Source organism: Lethenteron reissneri, unplaced genomic scaffold, assembly GCF_015708825.2.
Source record: "Lethenteron reissneri isolate LAM-NWPU_2019-01 unplaced genomic scaffold, ASM1570882v1 scaffold_1592, whole genome shotgun sequence".
Classification (NCBI taxonomy): domain Eukaryota; kingdom Metazoa; phylum Chordata; class Hyperoartia; order Petromyzontiformes; family Petromyzontidae; genus Lethenteron; species Lethenteron reissneri.
The window spans coordinates 20,041-43,877 of NW_026891325.1; the positions used below are offsets into that span (position 1 = coordinate 20,041).

Sequence of the window (23,837 nt, forward strand, 5' to 3'; positions counted from 1 at the left end):
CAACGCCTCTCAACCAGCGATGGGAGAAGGTTTAACGAAAAAATTGAAACAGAAACTCACGCAAATTAAGAAGCTAAAGTAACGAAAAGATTTGCGTTGCTTTAATCAAACATCCCCCTCCCCCCCCGACTCGTACATTTATACGTCGGCCCAATGCGATAAGCCACGATGCCACAAAGAACGCGTTCTAAGGAGACTTGAACTCTCAACGCTCCGCTGGGTTACAAACCCAGAGCAGAGCTGAATCCCCCCAGCTACGAGGCTGGGTGCCGGGCTGCCCCCCCCCCACCCCCCCACACCGTCGCGTGGGTCAACGGCGTGCCCCCCACCCCCCCCCCCCCACATCGCGTGGGTCAACGACGTGCCCCCCACCCCCCCCCCTCCCCGTCACGTCACGTGGCTCAGCGTGGCGGCCGCCTGCCGCTTGAATCTCGACAGAGAACGTCGACAAAAAAAAGACGATCACAACGGGGGCGGCGCATCGGGGGGGGGGAGGGTGTAGCGGGCGGAGAGTGAAACTGGCTCTGGCGCTAGAGCCACACCGTGCGAGGGGCGGCGGTGGCGACGTCACCAGCGACGTCACCAGCGGCGTCACCAGCGGCGTCACCAGCGGCGTCACCAGCGGCGACGTCACCAGCGGCGTCACCAGCGGCGTCACCAGCGGCGTCACCAGCGGCGACGTCACCAGCGGCCTGTCCGGGGGCCTCCTGGCGGCGGGGGGGCGGCCTCAGCGTCAGCCCCAACTCCGTCTGGAGTTCCCGCAGCTCCTCACGCAGCTGACACAATTCACGCGGCGACATCGCCACCACTGCCGCTGCTGCTGCTGCTGGTGCTGCTCCTGCTGCTGCTACTACTGCTGGTGCTGGTGCCGGGGCTGCCGGGGGCGCCGGCTCGCCCGGAGCCGCCACCCTAGAAAACGAGTTGAATTTCAAGAGTTTTCATTGACAACAATATGTGAATACACTGCACACGATAGAGGGTTTGTCTGGGTTATATTGCGTGTGTAGTGTAGTGTATAGTGTAGTGTATAGTGTAGTGTATAGTAGTGTAGTGTGTAGTGCAGTGTGTAGTGTAGTGTCTAGTGTATAGTGTAGTGTATAGTGTAGTGTATAGTAGTGTAGTGTATAGTGTAGTGTATAGTAGTGTATAGTGTAGTGTAAAGTAGTGTATAGTGTAGTGTATAGTGTAGTGTATAGTAGTGTAGTGTGTAGTGCAGTGTGTAGTGTAGTGTCTAGTGTATAGTGTAGTGTAAAGTGTAGTGTATAGTAGTGTAGTGTATAGTGTAGTGTATAGTAGTGTATAGTGTAGTATAGTGTAGTGTATAGTGTAGTGTAGTGTATAGTAGTGTATAGTGTACAGTGCAGTGTATAGTGGCTAATGCGATCTAAACCCAAAAACCTCGACAACGACGATGATGAATGATAGTAGTTATCGCCGTGACGCGTGAGGAGCGGTGTGAGCGCTCCTCGTGAAACTCACCCGGCGCCGTTCCCGTCCGGGGCGGCGCCCACCAGTGAGTGGTACCCCGGGGGGGGGGCGGGGAGGGGGGGCACCGGCGACACGCGCTGGCTGCCCTGGGCCACCTTCACCCGGGAAGCCTCCAGCGTCGTGAGGGCCGTCTGCTTGCCCTCCGCGGACCTACGTCACACACACACACACGTCTATATACACAGCTGTGAACACATTACACTACACTATACACTACACTATACACAACATCTATATAGATAGCTGTGAACACATACACTACACTATACACTACACTATACACTACACTATACACTACACACACATCTATATAGACAGCTGTGAACACATACACTACACTATACAAAACACTATATACATCGCTGGCAACACACTACACTATACACTACTATACAATTATCATATTTTTTACTGGCAAATGAGGTTTCAACGATCTACAATCTGAGTACGACGCTTCGTCCAGTGATCACAACCAGCATCATCAGGCGGACAGCAGACAGACCGGTGCATTTGCTCTGCAACACGACGGTGGCTGAAGCATGAACCCATCGGTGAAAAAACTATTATCAACCTCCGACAAGGCGTCGTTCGCGCCCCCCCCCCCCGCGTGCCCCCCCCCCCCCCGCGTGCCCCCCCCCCGCGTGCCCCTCCCCCCACCTGCTCCCGCTCAGCAAGTCGTGGAAGGCGCCCAGCCCCAGGTAGCAGATCTCGGACAACTCCAGCAGGAGGCTGAGGGCGGCGATGGCGTACATGAGCAGGAGGAAGATGGTCTTCTCCGTGGGGCGAGACACGAAGCAATCCACGCGATGTGGGCAGGGGTGGCGGACGCACTCGAAGCGTGGGGCCACCTCAAAGCCGTAGAGCAGGTACTGGCCTGCCAGGAAGCCCATCTCGGCCAACGTACGCGCCAGCAGCTGGAGGGTGTAGGCCGCCATCAGCCCGTCAGACTTGATCCTCCAACGCTCGTTGTGTTGCCAAGGCTCCCGCTTGCTCTCTTCTTCACCCTCCTCCTCCTCCTCCTCCACATCCACCTCCTCCTCCTCCTCCACCTCCTCCACCTCCACCTCCTCCGTGCATTCAACCGCACGGTCGACTCGCTTGGCCCGCTTGTTCCGTTGGTCTCGCTTTAGCTCGATCCTGACCACGGCAGAGAGCGGCGGCGGCGGCGCCGTTCAAGTCCCACCGCTCGGTGTGAAGCGTCGTGGGCGAGTGAAAGTGCTCGCTCGCTGCAAAACGCGACATCACGACGACCAACAGAGACGGACACGGGGGCTGTCCGGGATCCCACTCCCGATCGTCGCCTCCGAGAGACGCTTGAAGTGTCAAGTGAGCACCTGGTGCGACGTGCAAGAACTTCGCCAACCGGGGAGGCAAACGCAGCCGGCGTGGCTCTGGCCACAGACCCCCTCGTGGGCTTTGAAGCGCCGCTCGCGAGAAGCACTTATCCCGACGGCCTTTGGAGACTACGCGGGGGACTTTTGTCTTTGTGCGCGTGTGGCCCCGTGTGCGTGTGTCTGTGTGTGTGTCTGCGTGTGTGTGTGTCTGCGTGTGTCTGTGTGTGTCTGCGTGTGTCTGTGTGTGTCTGCGTGTGTCTATGTGTGTCTGCGTGTGTCTGTGTGTGTCTGCGTGTGTGTCTGCGTGTGTGTCTGCGTGTGTCTGCGTGTGTCTGCATGTGTCTGTGTGTGTCTGCGTGTGTCTGTGTGTGTCTGCGTGTGTCTGTGTGTGTCTGCGTGTGTCTGTGTGCGTGTGTGTCTGCGTGTGTGTCTGCGTGTGTCTGTGTGTGTCTGCGTGTGTCTGTGTGTGTCTGCGTGTGGCCCCGTCTGCGTGTGTCTGTGTGTGTCTGTGCGTGTGTCCGCGTGTGTCTGTGTGTGTGTCTGCGTGCGCGTGCGTGTGTCTGTGTGTGCGTGTGTCTGCGTGTGTCTGTGTGTGCGTGTGTCTGCGTGTGTCTGCGTGTGTCTAGAATCCAAATTCCCCCCCCCCGCTGTGAAACACTCCCTCCGGGGACGTGTGTACCTGGTGATGCGATGCACAGCGAAGCCGAGGTACAGGATGGTGGGCGTGGCGACGGCGATGATCTGGAACACCCAGAAGCGGACGTGCGATAGTGGCGCGAAGCTGTCGTAGCAAACGTTCTCGCAGCCGGGCTGCGCCGTATTGCACGTGAAGCGGCCTTGCTCGTCGTAGTAGATCGACTCGCCGGCCACCGTCGTGAGAACGATGCGGAAGATGAGGAAGGTGGTGATCCACAGCTTGCTCAGGAATGTGGAGTGTCGGTGAACCTCCTCCAGCAGCTGTGTCAGGTAGCCCCAGCTCATCGTGAACGCCACTCAGATGCAAAGACGCTGCTGCGGGGAAACGTTCGAGTTTGTACGGGCAACTAGCGTCACTTAGAAACATTCAACTTCAGGACTTTGAGAGATGATCAAATAACCTGTCCCATTTGTCCAGTTGCCCGTTTGGAACGAGATTCGTAAGTTCAACCTCCACGCACAATAGATGACAGTGGTGGCATCCACATCTATAAAACGTGAAGAACCAGTGGCATCTACATCTACAGAACGTGAAGAACCAGTGGCATCTACATCTACAGAACGTGAAGAACCAGTGGCATCTACATCTGCAGAACGTGAAGAACCAATGGCATCTACATCTGCAGAACGCAAACAACCAGTGGCATCTACATCTACAGAACGTGAAGAACCAGTGGCATCTACATCTACAAAACGTGAAGAACCAGTGGCATCTACATCTGTAGAATGTGAAGAACCAGTGGCATCTACATATGTAGAACGTGAAGAACCAGTGGCATCTACATCTGTAGAACGTGAAGAACCAGTGGCATCTACATCTACAGAACGTGAAGAACCAATGGCATCTACATTTACAGAACGTGAAGAACCAGTGGCATCGACATCTGCAGAACGTGAAGAACCAATGGCATCTACATCTACAGAACGTGAAGAACCAGTGGCATCTACATCTGCACAACGTGAAGAACCAGTGGCATCTACATCTGCAGAACGTGAAGAACCAGTGGCATCTACATCTGCACAACGTGAAGAACCAATGGCATCTACATTTACAGAACGTGAAGAGCCAGTGGCATCTACATCTGCAGAACGTGAAGAACCAATGGCATCTACATCTACAGAACGTGAAGAACCAATGACATCTACATCTACAGAACGTGAAGAACCAGTGGCATCCAGTGGCGGCTCCTGCAAAATCTCTCAGGGGGGGCAAATGTCTGGATGATTGATAAGGATAAGGTCCACCCATGCAATGGATAAATTAACAGCTTAAGCATGTAAAGGCAACTTCACTTCTTTAATATTAATGAAAAATAAAGTGACTCTTACAATACATCTTGTTTGTTTCTATACTCACTATTAAAACAAACCACTCAAGTTTCTTTTATTAAAGATTCCACTAGGTGGCGACAAATTATATTGTTGGATGAAACGTGCTTACGTATGATGACGTAAGCACGTATGATGACGTAAGCACGTTAGGGCGAGCCCTCCCTGAAGCCATAGAGAATGCATTGCAGCGCCCCCGTTCGAAAAAAAACATCTTTGAATGTAAGTCTATGGGACCACTCGGGGCGATTGTCAGCTGGAGGGAAATCGCCCAAAAAGAGGCGGTACTCCACAGAACATAGCATGACGCTGATTGGACTATATCCAGAGGCACAGTGACGGCTCGCGTGACTCTGTGGTTGAATGAGATTGGTGGTGCGTCGCCCAATCGGCCTAATAAAGAAACCGCCCCTGGTGGCATCTACATCTGCAGAACGTGAAGAACCAGTGGCATCTACATCTGCAGAAGGTGAAGAACCAGTGGCATCTACATCTACAGAACATGAAGAACCAATGGCATCTACATTTACAGAACGTGAAGAACCAGTGGCATCTACATCTACATAACGTGAAGAACCAGTGGCATCTACATCTACAGAACGTGAAGAACCAGTGGCATCTACATGTACAGAACGTGAAGAACCAGTGGCATCTACATCTGCAGAACGTGAAGAACCAGTGAATTCTACGTCTGTAGAACGTGAAGAACCAATGGCATCTACATTTACAGAACGTGAAGAACCAGTGGCATCTATATCTGCAGAACGTGAAGAACCAGTGGCATCTGCATCTGTGTTTGGTGTACATGCCATACACCACGTTTGGATCGACAGAAGTCAAGTTGGACTTACAAACGGTACCTCTGGAACCTAACCTTGGTAACGTAAGTTGAGTTCGCTCAGCGTTGTGTCCACACGCTCACACAACAACAACAGCCATTCGGCAGTCAACCCAAGGCACCTACCATGGGTTGGCTGACAGATGGCTGGCCGATGCAACAACTGTGCCCCCTACTGTGAATACTCGCTGCGCTTTAAACGCCCGGCGCTCCGCTCGTTGTTGTGAGCGTCGCTCCTCTGCCCTTCGTTGTTGCTGGAGGGCGACTGCCTCCAACTGATTCTAGATTTGAAGCTTTCGTGATTGCAAGGATTCATACTCTTAGGTTATTTCGGTAAAGTCACGTAGGTAAAAATATTAATAAATTATAAAAATTATCATGGAAATAAAATAATAAATCACGACTTTTAGGAGGCAACCCAAGTCTCCGTCGTCAGGTGGGACCGTCACAGCTAAATTGACTGTATCAAGTGAGGCAAATTCCAAGTGACAAGCTCTTAAATACAAGGGGGAGGGGGGGAGGGGCTTATCTGAATGTTAAACGCGGGAGATGTCAACACTCGGTAAATTAGAATAGTACCTGTCAAATAAGATGGTACAAATATGTGTAGTTAAATCTTTTACCGTGATGATGGGTACAAACTAATCATTGGAAATATATTATTAACCATGTAACAGTCACTCACCCACTCACTCACCCATCAACTCACCCACTCATCCACCCACCCAACTCACCCACCCACTCACTGTCACTCACTCACCAACTCAGCCACTCATCCCCTCACTCACTCACTCTCCCACCCACTCACTCAGGCACTCACCCACCAACTCACCCAGTCACTCACCCACCCAGTCACTCACACACCCACTACCCACTCACCCACCCACTCAGTCAGTCACCCTACATTATAGACTGTACCTGTGTGTACAGTCTACATTATAGACTGTATCTTTGTTATAGACTGTATCAGAGGCAATATTGTTATTTCTATTAATATTATTTTTATTATTAATTTTTATTTTTACCTACGTGATTTTACCGACAAAAAACCTAAGAGTATACCTCCAACTGCCCAGTAGTAGCAGCGTCCTTCACGAGCCTCCTCCTCCTGCTCCACAGAGGCTGATCCACTCAGCTCCACATCACTCCATCTCTTCTCTAGCCGTTCAGGCGTTCGCTCACACACACACACACAGCCACAGCAGCAAGGAGAGACAAAGACGGCAGCGGCTGCGTGGGAGACAGAGCGCAGAGAGAGAGAGAGCAGCAGGAGGAGGGTGGTGGGGTCAGACCTCTGCTGGAGCGCAGGAGACGATCAGCTGGGAGAAGACGCAGCGAGTGGAGGAGACGCCTTAGCAGATGCACGTGGCAAAGACGCCATCTTTCTGCCCCTCCCCCCTCACCTTCGGCTCCTCCCCCACATCCGCCCCCCCTCCACATCCGCCCCCCCTTCTTCACCCTCACTTCGGACTATTTATTGTTGAATATTTTCATTATTTTATTATTTCCATTCTACGTGGCTTTACCGAAAGAACCAAGAATATTACCCTGTTCGTGACCTTGACCCTGCTACTGACTTTGACCCCGTGCCTGACCCTTGACCCTGCCCCCCGAGGGCAATGCCTGCATAGGTGCTGCTACTCGCTACTAACACCACTTGCCCCTACAACCTGGTACAGTCTACATGGGGGGGGGGGGGGGATAGTTGTGTTTGCATTGACATTTTCAGTTGAAGTTTCTACTTGAAATAAATAATTCAAGTGAACACAGACATTGGGGATTTGTTTGTGTGTGTGTGAACGTGTTAAACTGTGTGTGTGCACGTGTTCAATAAACTGTGTGTGTGTGCGCGTGTTAAACTGTACGTGTGTGTACGTGACGATTATCTGAACCGGTCCTGGGACTCCCCTAGGTCGACTCAGCCTCAAATGCGTACCAGGCGTAGCGGTGTAGTGTAGTGAACATCGCTAGCCCTGGCCACCCACCCCCTCGTGTGCCACAGTGCCAGGTTGCTACTGCTACTCGCTATCAACGCCACTTGACCCCAGCAGTCTGTTATGGCTATAGGGGGGTCTTTGTGTTTGGAGCGAGCGTGAGAAATGAGTATGGTGTGAGCCAGGGAGTGTTGAATCCTGTATCTCTCTCTCTCATCAGGACTCTGCCTGGACTCCCCAGAACCTCAGAACAACGTTGAGGAAGACTCAGCGTGAGTGATTTTCTCGCTCTCACTCTTCACACTCACTCGCTACCTCACTGACTCAGTCACTACCCTCACGCATTCACTACACTCACTCGCTACCTGCACTCATTCACTCACCACCCTCACTATCCTCACTCGCTACGCACCCAGTGTGTGTGACTAGTGCTGTACTAGTAACGAATTGGCAAGTTCTGTTTACGTGACCAACCTTGTTACTAATTGGCTGTGTCGCGTGGTGAAGGGTTTACAAAAACCTGTAATATGGATCATATTGGTCGCGAAAACCTACGTTTTCAACGTAGGTTTTCACAACAAATATCCATCATTGAGTTTTTTTGGGTTGGATCACGTAAATACGAACGTGTGGCGATAGTGCCGATCGTTGTGTTGGTGGTACAGGTGTTGGTGGTACAGGTGTTGGTGGTACAGGTGTTGGTGGTACAGCTGTGCGCGTTGCATCGCCGGCACGACAAGCCAGGAACTCCCATGGAGAGAGGGGGGAGAGGAGCGGAGGGAAGAAGAGGCCAAGGCAGAGAGCCAACTTGGAACAGGCTTGACGATGAGCGGAGAGGCTACGGTGCAGACCGAGCCGCCCAGAGGGGAGCAGCTGCAGGGAGAGCAGCTCTGAGCGTGAGAGACGAGGAGAGACGGGACAACCTGGCAAGAGCCGGGCAGGAGAGGGGGGCACAGGGGGGCAGAGGGGGGCATGAGAGGCAACCTCCAGACGAGAGGGCCAGGTGGGAGCAAGAGGGAGCCAGGAGGGTCGTCATGCCGGTGATGCTGAGACCGATGGACGTGGCGAGGGACGCGGCGGAAAGAGGGGGGGGGAGGCAGGCCGGGGGGGGGCGGTTTGGAGAGGCGGAGGCGAGAGCGATGGCAGACAGGAGAGAGAGACAAATGTGGCAGGGGTTTTGCGAGGAGGCCGTGGAGGAGGGGAGAGGAGCGCCGAGAGACGAGTTCGCGAGACAGACGTCCGTAGCGCGAACGATGTCGGGGCTGAAGGCCATCGAGCATAAGTGGCCTGGCAGGAGAGCCAGAGGCAGGAGAGGGGGAGGCTGGTAGAGGAGACTTTAGTGAGGGCAGATTCACACACAGAGACCCATAGATTCATAGAGACCCATAGATTCACACAGAGACCCATAGATTCACACACAGAGACCCATAGATTCATAGAGACCCATAGATTCACACAGAGACCCATAGATTCATAGAGACCCATAGATTCACACGGAGACCCATAGATTCATAGAGACCCATAGATTCACACAGAGACCCATAGATTTATAGAGACCCATAGATTCACACAGAGACCCATAGATTCATAGAGACCCATAGATTCACACAGAGACCCATAGATTCATAGAGACCCATAGATTCACACAGAGACCCATAGATTCATAGAGACCCATAGATTCACACAGAGACCCGTAGATTCACACAGAGACCCATAGATTCACACACAGAGACCCGTAGACGCACACAGAGACCCATAGATTAACACACAGAGACCCATAGATTCACACACAGAGACCCGTAAATTCACACAGAGACCCATAGATTAACACACAGAGACCCATAGATTCACACACAGAGACCCGTAGACGCACACAGAGACCCATAGATTCACACACAGAGACCCATAGATTAACACAGAGACCCATAGATTCACACACAGAGACCCATAGATTCACACAGAGACCCGTAGATTCACACACAAGAGACCCGTAGACACACACAGAGACCCATAGATTCACACACAGAGACCCATAGATTCACACACAGAGACCCGTAGACGCACACAGAGACCCGTAGATTCACACAGAGACCCATAGATTCACACACAGAGACCCATAGAATCACACAGAGACCCATAGATTCACACACAGGGACCCATAGATTCACACAGAGACCCGTAGACGCACACAGAGACCCGTAGACACACACAGAGACCCATAGATTCATAGAGACCCCTAGATTCACACAGAGACCCATAGATTCATAGAGACCCATAGATTCACACAGAGACCCATAGATTCATAGAGACCCATAGATTCACACAGAGACCCATAGATTCATAGAGACCCATAGATTCACACAGAGAACCGTAGATGCACACAGAGACCCATAGATTCACACACAGAGACCCGTAGACGCACACAGAGACCCATAGATTAACACACAGAGACCCATAGATTCACACACAGAGACCCGTAGATTCACACAGAGACCCATAGATTAACACACAGAGACCCATAGATTCACACACAGAGACCTGTAGACGCACACAGAGACCCATAGATTCACACATAGAGACCCATAGATTAACACAGAGACCCATAGATTCACACACAGAGACCCATAGATTCACACAGAGACCCGTAGATTCACACACACGAGACCCGTAGACACACACAGAGACCCATAGATTCACACACAGAGACCCATAGATTCACACACAGAGACCCGTAGACGCACACAGAGACCCGTAGATTCACACAGAGACCCATAGATTCACACACAGAGACCCGTAGACGCACACAGAGACCCGTAGATTCACACAGAGACCCATAGATTCACACACAGAGACCCATAGAATCACACAGAGACCCGTAGACGCACACAGAGACCCGTAGACGCACACAGAGACCCATAGATTCACACACAGAGACCCATAGATTCACACAGAGACCCGTAGACGCACACAGAGACCCATAGATTCACACACAGAGACCCATAGATTCACACAGAGACCCGTAGACGCACACAGAGACCCATAGATTCACACACAGAGACCCATAGATTCACACAGAGACCCGTAGACACCCATAGAGACCCATAGATTCACACACAGAGACACGCTCACCCACCCACTCATGGAGCAGCAGCAGCAGCAGGATGGGAGCCTCCACTTCCAGCACCGCTTAGAGGTCACAGGTCATAGAGGTCACAGCTGACTGCCTCGCTGGGCAATCCCACACACTTCGCCAGCCCTCCACCACCCAGCCTGCCCCTCTCTTTACCCCTCCCCCCCGGAGCGGTGCTGGGCCTCCCCTACGTCCACTCTGCCCCAAATGAGTGTGCCTGCTGCTGGGGTCTGTGGTGAACATCACCGCCGGGGAGACAAAGGCGGTCGGTCAGGGGTGGTACCACAGTGCCGGCCTCTATAGGTGCGTGAGTCGCAGCACTCACCCCGACTGTCTGTTCAGGCTGCACGGGGCATGGGGAATCGTTGCCTTTGCGTTGACATTTTCAGTGAAGATTCTCGTTAAAAAAAAAAAAACGAATTTGATAAACAAACATTTGGAATTTTTGTGCGCACAATGTTTTCTCACCTGCAACTCAATCCGTCGTGAGAATTGGAAAATGCAAAGGGGGAGGGGGGGTGCAGTAACAAGCAGCCACGTGACAATTCAGCGTTGGACGATTTTGTCGGAGAGCCCCTGAACTGAACCTTGTGGCAGAACCCCGGGGTCCCAAATAAAGAGTCTAAAAGCGTGACGTTGATTTTGGAGAGAAAACCCTGAGGACCCCTAGAAAAATCCACTTGAGCACGGAGAGAGAGAGAGACGCAAACTCCAAATATACAGCAGCAGGCGTCAGGGTGAAGATCGATCCCACAAACTCCTGTATACTACGCGAGGTAGTCAGCATCTCCTAGCCACTATGATGAGAGACACGCAAACTCAAAATATACAGCAGCAGCAGGCATCATCAGAGTCGGGATCAAACCCACGACCTCCTGTATACCAGGCGAGGTAGTCAACATCTCCTAGCCATTGTTTCACGGCGTGCACCCTGTGTCATTTACACTTTGAATTTCGCAGCATTTCCATTCCTTCATTCTCGCAGAAATAATCTCAACGTTTGTGTCACGTGACGGTTGATTTGGAGCGTTCACCGCCCTTTGGTTATAGTTGGTTTCACACAATTGAAATGTCTACTAATTTCTTTATGAATAAAACGCCGCGTCTGTTCGCCTCTTCAGGATGTACAACTTTGTTTTCCTGTTGCTCCAACTGAAAGTGCCACATCAGCAAAGATAAGCCAGCAACGGTTGAAGGTTATTTTTTGTTCACCATTGGCCACCAGATTGTTTGAGAGTCTTCATCCATTCTGAAACGTGTCCCAGAGGAACGGCCACTCCCGAGATGGAGCCATGGACTCAGGCATTTGAAAGCGGAAATCTCGCTCTGAATCAGTTGGGTGGCATTTTATTCGCCTTTGTAACGCTGCCGCGTGGAACCTGCCTGGTCTATCAATCCTTGTGGAAGCTTCGGGTCTTCTCGGCCACGGTCATGCCCCCTCCCTTCTCTCTGCTTGTGTAATGAGCGACTTCCACGACACATCGTATAGAGGGTACTTCTTTATTTCTCACACTGAGCACAACACAGGCCAGCACTGGTTCTTCCTCTTCACTGAATACAACTCGAGGCAATAACACCTCCACTGGCTACACACACAGCCGATCACTCGGCGAGGTCCCCTCGCCCTCACTCGTCTCCGCCGCTGGCTGGCGGCGTGACGATGACGGCGATGGAACCAACGCAGGAGATCTTCCACGTGGCCGGACGATGGAGAGCGATGTCGGTGAACAGCGACACAGCCAGGACCCAGGACCCCTCACCCGCCCCGAACCACGCGTCCGCTCCTCCTTATATCCCCCCAGGCTAAGCCCCGCCTCCGGCCACGCCCTCTCGTGGAACGTTCCAGCAGGTTCCCGGAGCATCTCAGCTAGCCCCTCCTGTTACCTTTGCCCCAGATACGCCTCCTTCCCCGATTGGCTGTTACCTCTGTGGCTGTAACCGTGAAACTCTTCCCAGGCCAGCTGGTGTCACTTTGTCATGTCAACATAACCCTGTCATTACACTTGTGAAACGTGGACCCGTTCAATGGAACATCAGCGTTACACAACCAACGAAAAGATAATGCCGCTCGACTGATTTGGAGTGAGACCTCTGCTGTGAAACCAGAGCCGGTCATGAGCACACTGCCCAGGTATGGGAAACTCTCCACTCTCTCCACAACTGCCTCATCACCGATTGGGAGTTGTGGGGGTGGAGTGCCCGATGGTACAAAATGCCCAGGCAGGTGTTTCACACACACGCGCACACACACAACAACAACAGCCATTCGCCACTAAGTGGCGGTGACGTCACCACGATGCTTGTGCCAGGCCATGTGCACCTTAAGGCCACGTGAAGTGTCGAACGCCCGCCGGCAGGATGTCACACACACACACACAACACCAAAGTCATGGTGAGTTTGAAGTAATTCTGTCGAGCAGAACTTTGAAGGTTAATTTGTATTCACATCGAGTCAAGCGCCGCCCCTCATCAAACACTGAAGACGTGTCTGCGGTGTAACAGTTGGCATGCTGGACTCCTCCAGGTCGCTGGTTCCATTCGATCTCCCAGCAAAGCAGATTCAATGTGAGCATGCTACTTCAGTCCCACATCATCTGCCCAACCAATATTATTCATGGCTTCATCACAGTGATTCAAGTACAAGGTCACGTGTGGTGGGGTAATGTGTGGGTACGACCACTTTGTCCAGAATGTTTGACAGGTGTGGGGTAGGTTGGTCAAATGCTATTAACTCTTTAACTAAACTCTTTGTTATTTCACTGGTAAGGCCCACTAAGCTATATAGCGCTTTTTTCAGAAGCAATCTGGCCACAAATGATAGCTCAACGAAGTGGCCTATCGTGTGGATATCTACAGCAGCCAAATACTCTCAACGCGTGTTTCTAAATGTAGAGGGGAAAACCGGACGACCCGGAGAAAAATCCATGGGACAACTCGGAGAAAGAGAGACACGCAAACTCCAAATATACAGAGTGGGGCTGGTGGTGGTGGTGGGGGTCGCTGCGCGGGTATTTAACGTGGGGGGGCACATTCCATTAAACCCACGAATTGATGGTGTCACACTTGGACGTGACGACCAGAGGTTACTGAATATCGACAGTTTAATGATTGGGCAAGTTTCTTAAATCTGTCCAGCCAGTGGTTATCATGTTATGTGTACGCCGCAGTCTAGCGGGAGGTCGCGGTGAGGTAGGTGGGTGGGGGGTAAAGTGTGAATACGCCCAACTCTTTAAACTCCTCTGATCAGCATGGAAGAGGAGGCCAAACACACTCTGGAGTTCACTGGGACGGAGGCTCTTCCGCTAGCAGGGGTCGTGAGCGAGAAATCCCTGTTGCCATTGAGTTCGTCTGTGATGGTTATCTGAGAAAAGACGTGGGCACAATAGCTGTTAGTTACCCCCAAAAGTCGTCTTGCGTATAGATGTTAGTGTATGAACACATCGTCCTGCGGAGGGAGCTGGTAGGAACGTTGAGTTGCTCGCTCAATGGCCTGCAGGGTCAACGGCCATGCTTATAAAGGGCTTATGATGATGATGGGCCATTGTGCCCCAGGCTGTGGTCAGATTTGTCATCTTGCACTCCAACAGCAGCGCTTAGGAGAAGCCACTGGGTGGCAGTAAGTGGCTGGGCTCAAATAGCAAATGACAATTCAATTCGCGAGTGTCCATGTTATGTTGTTGTTGCTGCTGCTGTTGTTGCTAAGTTCTCCCCCACTCTCGTGTGAGCTTGTCCATGGTGTTGTTGTGTTGTTGCTGCTGCTGCTGTTGTTGTTGTGAGTGGGTGGCGTTGCAGCCCAGTAACGAACACTGCAGTTTAACACGAAGTAAGTAAAGACTTGCACGACAAATATCTGCCATCTTGTTGTTGTGGTGGTGTTGTTAGATTGTTTAAATATAAACGTGTTAAATATCTGCCATCTTGTTGTTGTGGTGGTTGTGTTGTTAGATTGTTTAAATATTAACATCGTGACAAATATCTGCCATCATATGGCTGTGTTGTGGTTGTTGTGTTGTTGTTGTGGTGGTGGTGGTGGTTGCGTTAGATTGTTTAAATATAATATCGTGACAAATATCTGCCATCTTGTGTTGTGGTTGTTTTGATTTAAAGCTTTCGTGACTGCAGGGATTTACATTCTTGGTTCTTTCGGTAAAGTCACGTAGAAGGGAAATAATAGAAGAAGTTTCTGTTGCAAAAAACTTAGTCGCTAATGTCCCAATACTATCGGTTTAAAACAATAAAATTTAAACCTCAGAGAAGCGTCGAGAAGCACGTGGAAATTCCACATTCCCATGGCGCGAGTTTAGCCCCAAGGAAGCCACAAGTCGCTGGCCAGCCTCACCACCCACCCCCTCGTGTGTGTATCGATCCCCGAGGGTCGATCAGCTCTGTTACTGTATTATTACCGTACAGTAATAACACAGTAACCACCTTCAAGAGCCGAATGGCTCACAGGGCTATACCTAATCAATGAACTTGAACCTTGCAAACTAACTTTTGACTCTATTGTAAGCGCTGGTTAATAAGAATAAGAATGCTGTTTTGTTTTTTAATGGCACCATACAAGAGCCCTTGATGCACATTGAGATTGGGTTGCTGCAGTGGCTAGGAGATGTTGACTACCTCGCCTGGTGTGCAGGAGGTCATGGGTTCGATCACCAACCCTGACGCTTGTTGTATATTTGGAGTTTGTGTGTGTCTCTCGTCATCATCATCACGGTGGCTAGGAGATGTTAACTACCTCGCCTGGTGTGCAGGAGGTCGTGGGTTCAATCCCGACCCTGACGCCTGCTGCTGTATATTTGGAGTTTGCGTGTCTCTCTCATCATCATCACGGTGGCTAGGAGATGTTGACTACCTCGCCTGGTGTGCAGGAGGTCGTGGGTTCGATCCCGACCCTGACGCCTGCTGCTGTATATTTGGAGTTTGCGTGTTCTCCCCACAAAACGTGGAAGACGTGACAACGCTGTGCGTTGCTGTAACTGTGAATGGTCAGCCATTACGGCATGGAATTAGCCTTTGCCGCATGCAGGAACACTTCCTCATAGGCACACAGATCCCCCGCAACCAGAGGTCGCAATCGGGTACCCGATATCCGTACCCTACCCGATAGCCGGCTACCCGTACCCAGCCGGGTACGGGTACCCATTTGCGACCCTGGTGCGGCCGGGTACGGGTAGACCATGAGTCACTGGTGAGTCACCGTTTGTTACTCATTTCGGGTAGGGTACGGGTAGGGAACGGGTACCTGTACCCGGCCGGGTACGGGTACCCGTTTGCGATCCTGGTGCGGCCGGGTATGGGTACGGGTAAGGAATCAAAACCCGTTTGCGACCTCTGCCCGTAACGTAAAAGTTTATTCACAGACCTAAGCCATTAGTGGGAGGGAGGGAGAAAAACAAAACTGGCCTTGGCAAAGCACGTGGCGTCAGTCTCGCCTGGTCATCCTCGCTGCCGATGTGATGATGTTCTTGATTTGAAGCTTTCGTGACTGCAAGGATTCATACTCTTAGGTTTTTTCGGTAAAGTCACGTAGGTGAAAAATAATGATGTTCGTGTCGGATGTGCTAGACCACACACTGGGAATGGAGGGGGCGGGAGGGGGGAGAATATATTAATAATAACAAAGCAATGGATCTTTAGAACCCAGCGTGAAGCAATGTCCACCACAGTTGCCCTCTTGGTTGTTTCCTTTGAGTCACACCCTTGAAGGTAAAATTGTAAAACTTAAAAGGCGGCGTCGGCAAAACGCGCTGACGCGCCGCTCTGCTCGGTCGCAGTGGCGAGCTACACGAGCGCGGCAATGCGAGACTGCAACGTGGACGATGAGGAGGAGAGGCTGCAGATCATCGAGGAGGTGGACGAAGAGGAGGAGAAAGACGAGGTGGAGGCGGCGGAGGAGGAGGAGGATGACGAGACGAACTTCGAGGGGACCGGCGTCAATCCCGGCGGCAATCCCGGCGTGGACAAGACTGCCGAGCCGCTGGGCAGTGCGCAGGACGGGCCGGTGGCGGAGTGCGATGTGCCGGGCAGTGGGGCCACTCGCCCTGGTGGTCGTGGTGGCGGTAAGAGCGCACGTGCTCACACTCCACAGCGTAGTTGTTAGCGTTGTATTTTAAATGAAAGAAAAAAAACACGTTTGTAGCATTCTACTACAACAAACGAACATGGCCAAACCAAAAAACTTTTCGAAAATCACCAAAATAAAGCCATAAAAGCAATGAAGCAGTGGTCATAGGAACTGTGACCGAATTTTCACAATAAACGACGTAAACAACATTTAATTTGGAGCTTTCGTGACTGCAGGAATTACTCTTTGGTTCTTTCGGTAAAGTCACGTGTAAAGATAAAATAATAAATTAAATACTAGCATACGACAAGCAATCGTCATCAGGTACAAATGAAATAGAAACACAAATCTCGTATACTTAGAAATGTAATACAACAGAGAGTCGGATAACATAACAGTCAGCACCCCACCTGGTTGATTACATTCTCCCTCGCCCCGTGCCTCCCCGCTAGGCGCGAGGACTCCCGGCGCGTTTGCGGCGCCGCCGCTGCCGCCGCCGCTGCTGCTGCTGTCGTGCCCTCACTGCGGCCGCGGCTACAACCGTCGCAGCTCGCTGCGGGAGCACGTCCGCCGCCGGCACAAGAGGGGCGCCGCGGGCGACGGCGGCATCGCGGATCTCCGCAAAGCACCGCGTCCTCGCCGCGCGGGCGAGGTGACTGACCCCGTTTGCCGGCATCGTCGCCAATATACAGTGGCGGCTCGTCCGTCAGAATGCGTCTGTCTGAATGCGTCCGTCTGAATGCGTCCGTCTGAATGCGTCCGTCTGAATGCGTCCGTCTGAATGCGTCCGTCTGAATGCATCCGTCTGAATGCGTCCGTCTGAATGCGTCCGTCTGAATGCGTCCGTCTGAATACGTCCGTCTGAATGTGTCTGTCTGAATGCGTCCATCTGAATGCGTCCGTCTGAATGCGTCCGTCTGAATGCGTCCGTCAGAATGCGTCTGTCTGAATGCGTCCGTCTGAATGCGTCCATCTGAATGCGTCCATCTGAATGCGTCCGTCTGAATGCGTCCGTCTGAATACGTCCGTCTGAATGTGTCTGTCTGAATGCGTCCGTCTGAATGCGTCCGTCTGAATGCGTCCGTCTGAATGCGTCCGTCTGAATGCGTCTGTCTGAATGTGTCCGTCTGAATGCGTCCGTCTGAATGTGTCTGTCTGAATGTGTCTGTCTGAATGTGTCTGTCTGAATGCGTCCGTCTGAATGCGTCCGTCTGAATGCGTCCGTCAGAATGCGTCTGTCTGAATGCGTCCGTCTGAATGCGTCCATCTGAATGCGTCCATCTGAATGCGGCCGTCAGAATGTGTCTGTCTGAATGCGTCCGTCTGAATGCGTCCGTCTGAATGCGTCCGTCTGAATGCGTCCGTCTGAATGCGTCCGTCTGAATGCGTCCGTCTGAATGCGTCTGTCTGAATGTGTCCGTCTGAATGCGTCCGTCTGAATGCGTCTGTTTGAATGTGTCTGTCTGAATGTGTCTGTCTGAATGCGTCTGTCTGAATGCGTCTGTCTGAATGTGTCTGTCTGAATGTCTGTCTGAATGTGTCTGTCTGAATGCGTCTGTCTGAATGCGTTTGTCTGAATGTGTCTGTCTGAATGCGTCTGTCTGAATGCGTCCGTCTGAATGTGTGTGGGGGAAAGGAGTTTGAACCGTGACGTGTCGTCGCGACGCGTTGTTGAGCTGCTTGCGGAGTCACGCTTACTCGCCCCTACGCAACGCCTGTGCTGAAGAGCTTCGTAGCTCATCCGATTCCCTCCGGTAAAATTGTTTTATTATTCTGATTCTCACTTCGCACCTCTGTTCCATCTTTGCTCAGAAGGGTCAGCCTCCCGCTGCCGTGAGCCACAAGTGCACAGAGTGTGGGAGAGACTTCAAGTGCAAACACCACCTCAAGGAACACTTCCGCATCCACAGCGGTGAGTGTGGAACAATTGCAACGTTTGGCAGAACGCACCCACTGATGTGATTTCCTTCCTGCGCGTGTGTCTACAGCGCATGCCGCATTCGCCGCGTCACGCGGCACTTTGGATGATGCGTTTATAATGTTTTGGTTTGACACGGCGACTTTCGCGTCCACAATTCTGGCTGCCCACCTGATGACAGTGGTTGTAGTTACTGGCGAAACGTCGCCGCACTTGAATTGCAAATGTCGTAGGTTTGCTCTCCTGCACACCAGTGCGTCGCAAACTTTACGAACCGTCCGTATCGGTTTTTGACGACGCGTTTATATTGACACGATGTAACCCAGAAACCTCCGTCGTCGATGTATTTGTTTGTAATTTCCAGGGGAGAAGCCATACGGGTGCCCAAATTGCAAGAAGCGCTTCTCCCACTCGGGCTCGTACAGCTCGCACATCAGATGCAAGAAGTGCGTGGGCTTCGTCACGGCGAACGGCAGGGCGCGTGCGGCGACATCTCCAGTTGCCGGTGCCGGCAAGATGGAAGGGGCCGTCGCCACGTCTCCCAAAGCCACGGGTCGTCCCGCCGTCAAGATCAAGACCGAAGATGCGGATCTGGAGAAGCGTTCTTCCCACGTGGAAGGGGCGGCTCGCCACGCCTGCCGCTATTGCCACGAACCGTTTCCGAGCGCAGTACCTCTGCACCAACACGAGCGCTATCTCTGCAAGGTGAACGACGAGATCGACGCGTCGCCTCAACCGTCAGCGCCACAACCTCCGTCTCCGGCTCAACCAAAGAAGTCGAAATTGTCGGCTGGAAAGGGGTTGAAAGGGAGCGGCGCTACGGGACTCGGAGACCAATCGGCTTCCCTGAAGTCGTACTGCCTTGCCGGAAGTGTCGAGGCGTGTCCCGAGGAGTCGACGAAGATGCCGTTGGCCATGAGCCTCCCCGGAGACGTTCTCTCCGAGTGGCTGGAGACGAAACCTAACGCGGCGGGCAGAGCACAGGAGCACCGTGCGTCCGGCTCGCCCTCCTACGAGCCGGCGGGCCGTAGCTGTTCTCCAGCTGGGCAGGCCGCCCACGGCACGGAGGGAAGTCCGGCCCTGCAAGGCCCCGCGGCGGGTCACGCGGAGAGCGGGCCGCCCGGCGGCGTGGCAGACGGGCTTTGCCGCGGTCGAGACCAGGCCCGGCCGCTCGACTTGTCGCTGCCAAAGTTGAGCAGAGCGAGGCTTAGAGAGACGGGCTTTGTCGATGTCCACAATTCGAGCGGCGTCGAGCGCAAAGAGGAGCCGTTGGACTTGACTCACGCGAAGAGATCGAACGGCGAGCCGGACTCGAGTGCTTCTCACGCGACCGATGGCTCATCGAACAACAACGGCGTTGACCGTTTACACGAGAACAAGCCGACAATGAACATGGTCACTTCCAGCTACGGCAACGGTCCCGTGCTCACGGCCTTTCCGCCGCCCAGTCTGATTCCGGCCTTCCACATGGGTGACCCCGGCCTGAGGCCCTACACGGGCCTGGACCAAGCAGCCTTGCTGTCCCACGCGGCTGCTCTCGCCGACTTCCACGATAAGATGCGCCACTTTGCACAGGTAAGAACAACTGCTTGGAGGTTGCGCTGTTGGACTAACACGGAAGCACACGCGCACCGGTGGTGGCGCCTTGCGTTTACAATTCACGTGTTGAACCTTATTCATTGTGCGGAGAGATAGATGTGTAATGTGAGGATATATCCGGATCACTGACGTATCACAACTCGTCATGATGATTGGCTCTGCCGGTCCTGGTCCATAGCCAATGGGGGGAAGCCTAGGGGCGTGGCCCTGACGTGATGGATAGGTGACAGCTCTAAGAAAAGATTGGTTCTGCTGGCTTTGGCCACAGCCAATGGGGAGATGAGTCAGGGGCGTGGTCCCGGGAGCTGACGAGGGAGCCTGGAATATTGCATGGAGGCTAACCAGGATTGGTGGAAACGTACCACGTGACCCGGGTATTAAATAGGGGTGGAGATGAATGACACGTGGTCAGAACAGGAACGAACAGAGGAAGGGGGCCACGCGGGAGCGGGGCTCCGGGTTGCCACGTGGCGGTGTCTATCTGTTCCTCTCACGCTGCCTGTCAGCAGCGTGAAGGAAAGCTGTATACAAGTTGAATAAAAGACCGGATTCCAGAAGTCGCCTCAACAACCTTTATTACAGATGTGTTACGTGATGTTGCGTCGAACTAGGATCCGCATATTAAAGAGCGGGTCCTTGCAGATAAAATCTTGATGCAAGCGAGTCTGCCTCGGCTGATGAGACACTGTATGTCGAATATCGATCCCAGAATCTGCTTGTTCTGAATCAACGCTGCGGACATTGTGCACATCCATAAGGATGTAGCTGAGTGCGTGTAGCTGGGTGAGTGAGTAGCTGAGTGAGTGAGTAGCTGAGTGAGTGGATAGCTGAGTAAGTGATTAGTTGAGTGGGTGTAGCTGGGTAAGTGAGTAGCTGAGTGAGTGAGTAGCTGAGTGGGTGGATAGCTAAGTGGGTAGTTGAGTAGGTGGGTAGCTGAGTGAGTGGGTAGCTGAGTGGGTGGCCGAATGGGTAGCCGAGTGGTTGGATGAGCGGGTGGGTAGTCGAGCGGGTGGGTAGCTGAGTGGGTTGCTGAGTGGATAGCTGAGTGGGTGGATAGCTGAGTGGGTAGTTGAGTAGGTGGGTAGCTGAGTGAGTGAGTAGCTGAGTGGGTGAGTAAGTAGGTAGCCGAGTGGTTGGATGAGCAGATGGGTAGCTAAGTGGGTGGCCGAGTGGGTAGCTGAGAGGCAAATACGAGACGAATCCCGTCGGTTCACCTCGGCGGCTCAACCGACGACGGCGCTCCACAGGGAGAGTCTCCTGAGCGGGGAGAGGGAGTCCCCGTGGTCTCGGTGGCGGTGACAGACTCGGGAGCTCCCACACGCAAGCGGCAGCGGAGGGGGGGGCGCGTGCCCGGGGGCTCGTTCGCCTGCGACCTGTGCGACGGAATCTTCCAGCAGAGCAGCTCGTTGCTGCGCCACCAGTACGAGCACACAGGTACGCGTTACGTCGCGTCCCCGCGCGCTTGCCCCTCCGTTCCCTGTCCGTCGCAGGCAGGCGGTTCGAACCCACGACCTCCTGCATGCCGTGCGAGGGCGATAACCCCGCCCCTCCGTTCCCTGTTCGTCGCAGGCAAGCGCCCGCACCGCTGCTCGGTGTGCAGCAAGGCGTTCAAGCGCAAGCAGCACCTGGCCGAGCACTCGCGGCTGCACTCGGGCGAGAAGCCGTACCGCTGCGGGCGCTGCGGCAAGCGCTTCTCGCACTCGGGAGTCTACTCGAAGCACACGCACCGCCGCTACTCGTGCTGCCCGCGCGGCGACCGCGGGGAGCCGGGCGCTCCGGGGGGGCGGCGAGCGGAGCGACGGAAGAGCTCGACGAGGGGGGTGACGGGTGCGGGGCGGAGGGTTGTGTCCGTACCAGAGGGCCGGAATGACGAGGCAGAGTGGGAAGATGCGCGCGCGGCGGGGGGCTGCGGGAAGCGAAGAGAGAGATGCCGCCGTCAAGTTGAGCCGTGCTGACGGAGATGATATTGCGATGGAAGCTCCGCTCGGGTGAAGACCAAGAAACTAAATGCGTAACTGACGGTGCGAGTGACGACGATGCTTTGAGTCGTGATAACTCGCCGGTCGATCTGAGAGCAAATGTGTCGTGTTGCAAGCAGACCACTGCCGTGCCTGAAATGTGTTTTGTGGATGCAGAATGTGTTTTGAGCAAAGGTATTTCTGGACTAACTGAAATGCTGTTGGAATGAGTGGGTACTAGCGGCGAGGTGTTTTTCGTATTAAAATGATTGCAAAGAGGTGGAAAACGGAGTTAGGAATGGGCATGTTAAATGTGGATAGATAATGCTATGATTAGGAACATCTGTAGGTGGAAGATACAAGAATGATCTGAAAAAAAGTATTTAATGTGCACACTTTAAAAAAGAATAAGTTTTCTACCAGTGCCATCTTTTACAAAAGCAGTGTTACTCAATGTTTGAAATGTTAAAGATTTGCTTCTGTTAGTCTTGAAAAGATAAAAGTATTCTGCTAAACTTTCACGCAGTGTTATTTGACAGCATGCAGCTTGTGTAGTTTACACTGTTTGTGCAATTCCTGTTGTCGTCTCTCTGAAGCTGCGGTGTTTGTTTGTTTGTTTACACGTTGTCATCTCTGTAGTTCATTCATTCCGTTTTACATGCAAGTAGAATGACGTTGTTGTTGTTGGTTCTTTTGGTAAAGTCACGTAGAAGGGAAATAATAAAATAATAAAACATCATAAAATCATTCTCACGACGTTTCGGTCACAACGCAAGCAGCCGTCTCCAGGTAAAGAACAGGTCAGAAAGACAGCGTCTGAATGAACAGGTCTGTCTTTCCGACTGTCTTTCCGACAGACCTGTTCATTCAGACGCTGTCTTTCCGACAGATCTGTTCTTCACCTGAGGACGGCTGCTTGCGTTGTGGCCGAAACGTCGTGAGAATGATTTGATGATGTTTTATTTTTATTATTTTATTATTTCCCTTCTACGTGACTTTACCAAAAGAACCAAGAAGATGAATCCCTGCAATCACGAAAGCTTTAAATCAAATTTAAACTTGTTGTTTATAATTGCCAGCCAGAACATGAGTTAGTATTAATACTCTTTGAGCAAGATATTTGTAACATTTTCACAAATCGTCCAGACCATTGGTCCGTGTTGTACTGCGCGTACTATTTTAGCGGTGCATTTTAGTGTTCTCTTTGCAAGTTGCTGTTTGACAAACGTCAGTGTATTTCTCCTGGATGTACAACCCCGTTTTTAACGTGCTTCCATTTGAATACATTTTGTTTACCGACGCAGCCAAGGCTGCCAAGACTTGAATTTCTACATTAAAACTCAGAAATAAATCTCAGCGTCTTTATCGTAATGATCGCATTGCTCTGCAATGCTGGCGAGGGGGGTGTCGGTGTGCAACTCCCGTATGCGCAATCCTCTCTTAGGACAAGAGACGCACACTTCCATTTCTTGCGCTTATCCAGAGTTTGAAGTTAACGTTCTCCCATTAAGTAAACAGAAGCATGATAATTGTTTTTTTACCCTTT

At 52.4% G+C, this 23,837-nt stretch overlaps 1 protein-coding gene and 1 pseudogene across 1 annotated transcript; one reads left to right on the forward strand and one right to left on the reverse strand.

The window, feature by feature from the left end:
• Positions 1-387: 387 nt before the first annotated feature.
• Positions 388-7,111, reverse strand: LOC133362727 (gap junction gamma-1 protein-like). The gene is made up of 6 exons (XM_061581653.1): positions 6,978-7,111; positions 3,502-3,833; positions 2,146-2,625; positions 1,480-1,638; positions 543-707; positions 388-430 (listed from the first exon to the last, which is right to left on the reverse strand). The coding sequence occupies exons 2-6, from the start codon at positions 3,801-3,803 to the stop codon at positions 388-390; spliced, it is 1,149 nt and encodes a 382-aa protein (XP_061437637.1). The 5' UTR covers positions 3,804-3,833; positions 6,978-7,111.
• Positions 7,112-13,997: 6,886 nt separating this feature from the next.
• Positions 13,998-23,615, forward strand: LOC133362728 (zinc finger E-box-binding homeobox 2-like; annotated as a pseudogene).
• Positions 23,616-23,837: the final 222 nt, after the last annotated feature.

Coding starts and splice junctions, on each gene's coding strand:
- LOC133362727 (XM_061581653.1), bottom strand. CDS start 3,803: ATGAGCTGGGGCTACCTGACACAGCTGCTGGAGGAGGTTCACCGACAC. Junction 1,639..2,145: donor GACTTGCTGAGCGGGAGCAG/GTGGGGGGAGGG, acceptor TGTGTGACGTAG/GTCCGCGGAGGGCAAGCAGA. Junction 708..1,479: donor CCGGACGGGAACGGCGCCGG/GTGAGTTTCACG, acceptor CCCCGCCGCCAG/GAGGCCCCCGGACAGGCCGC.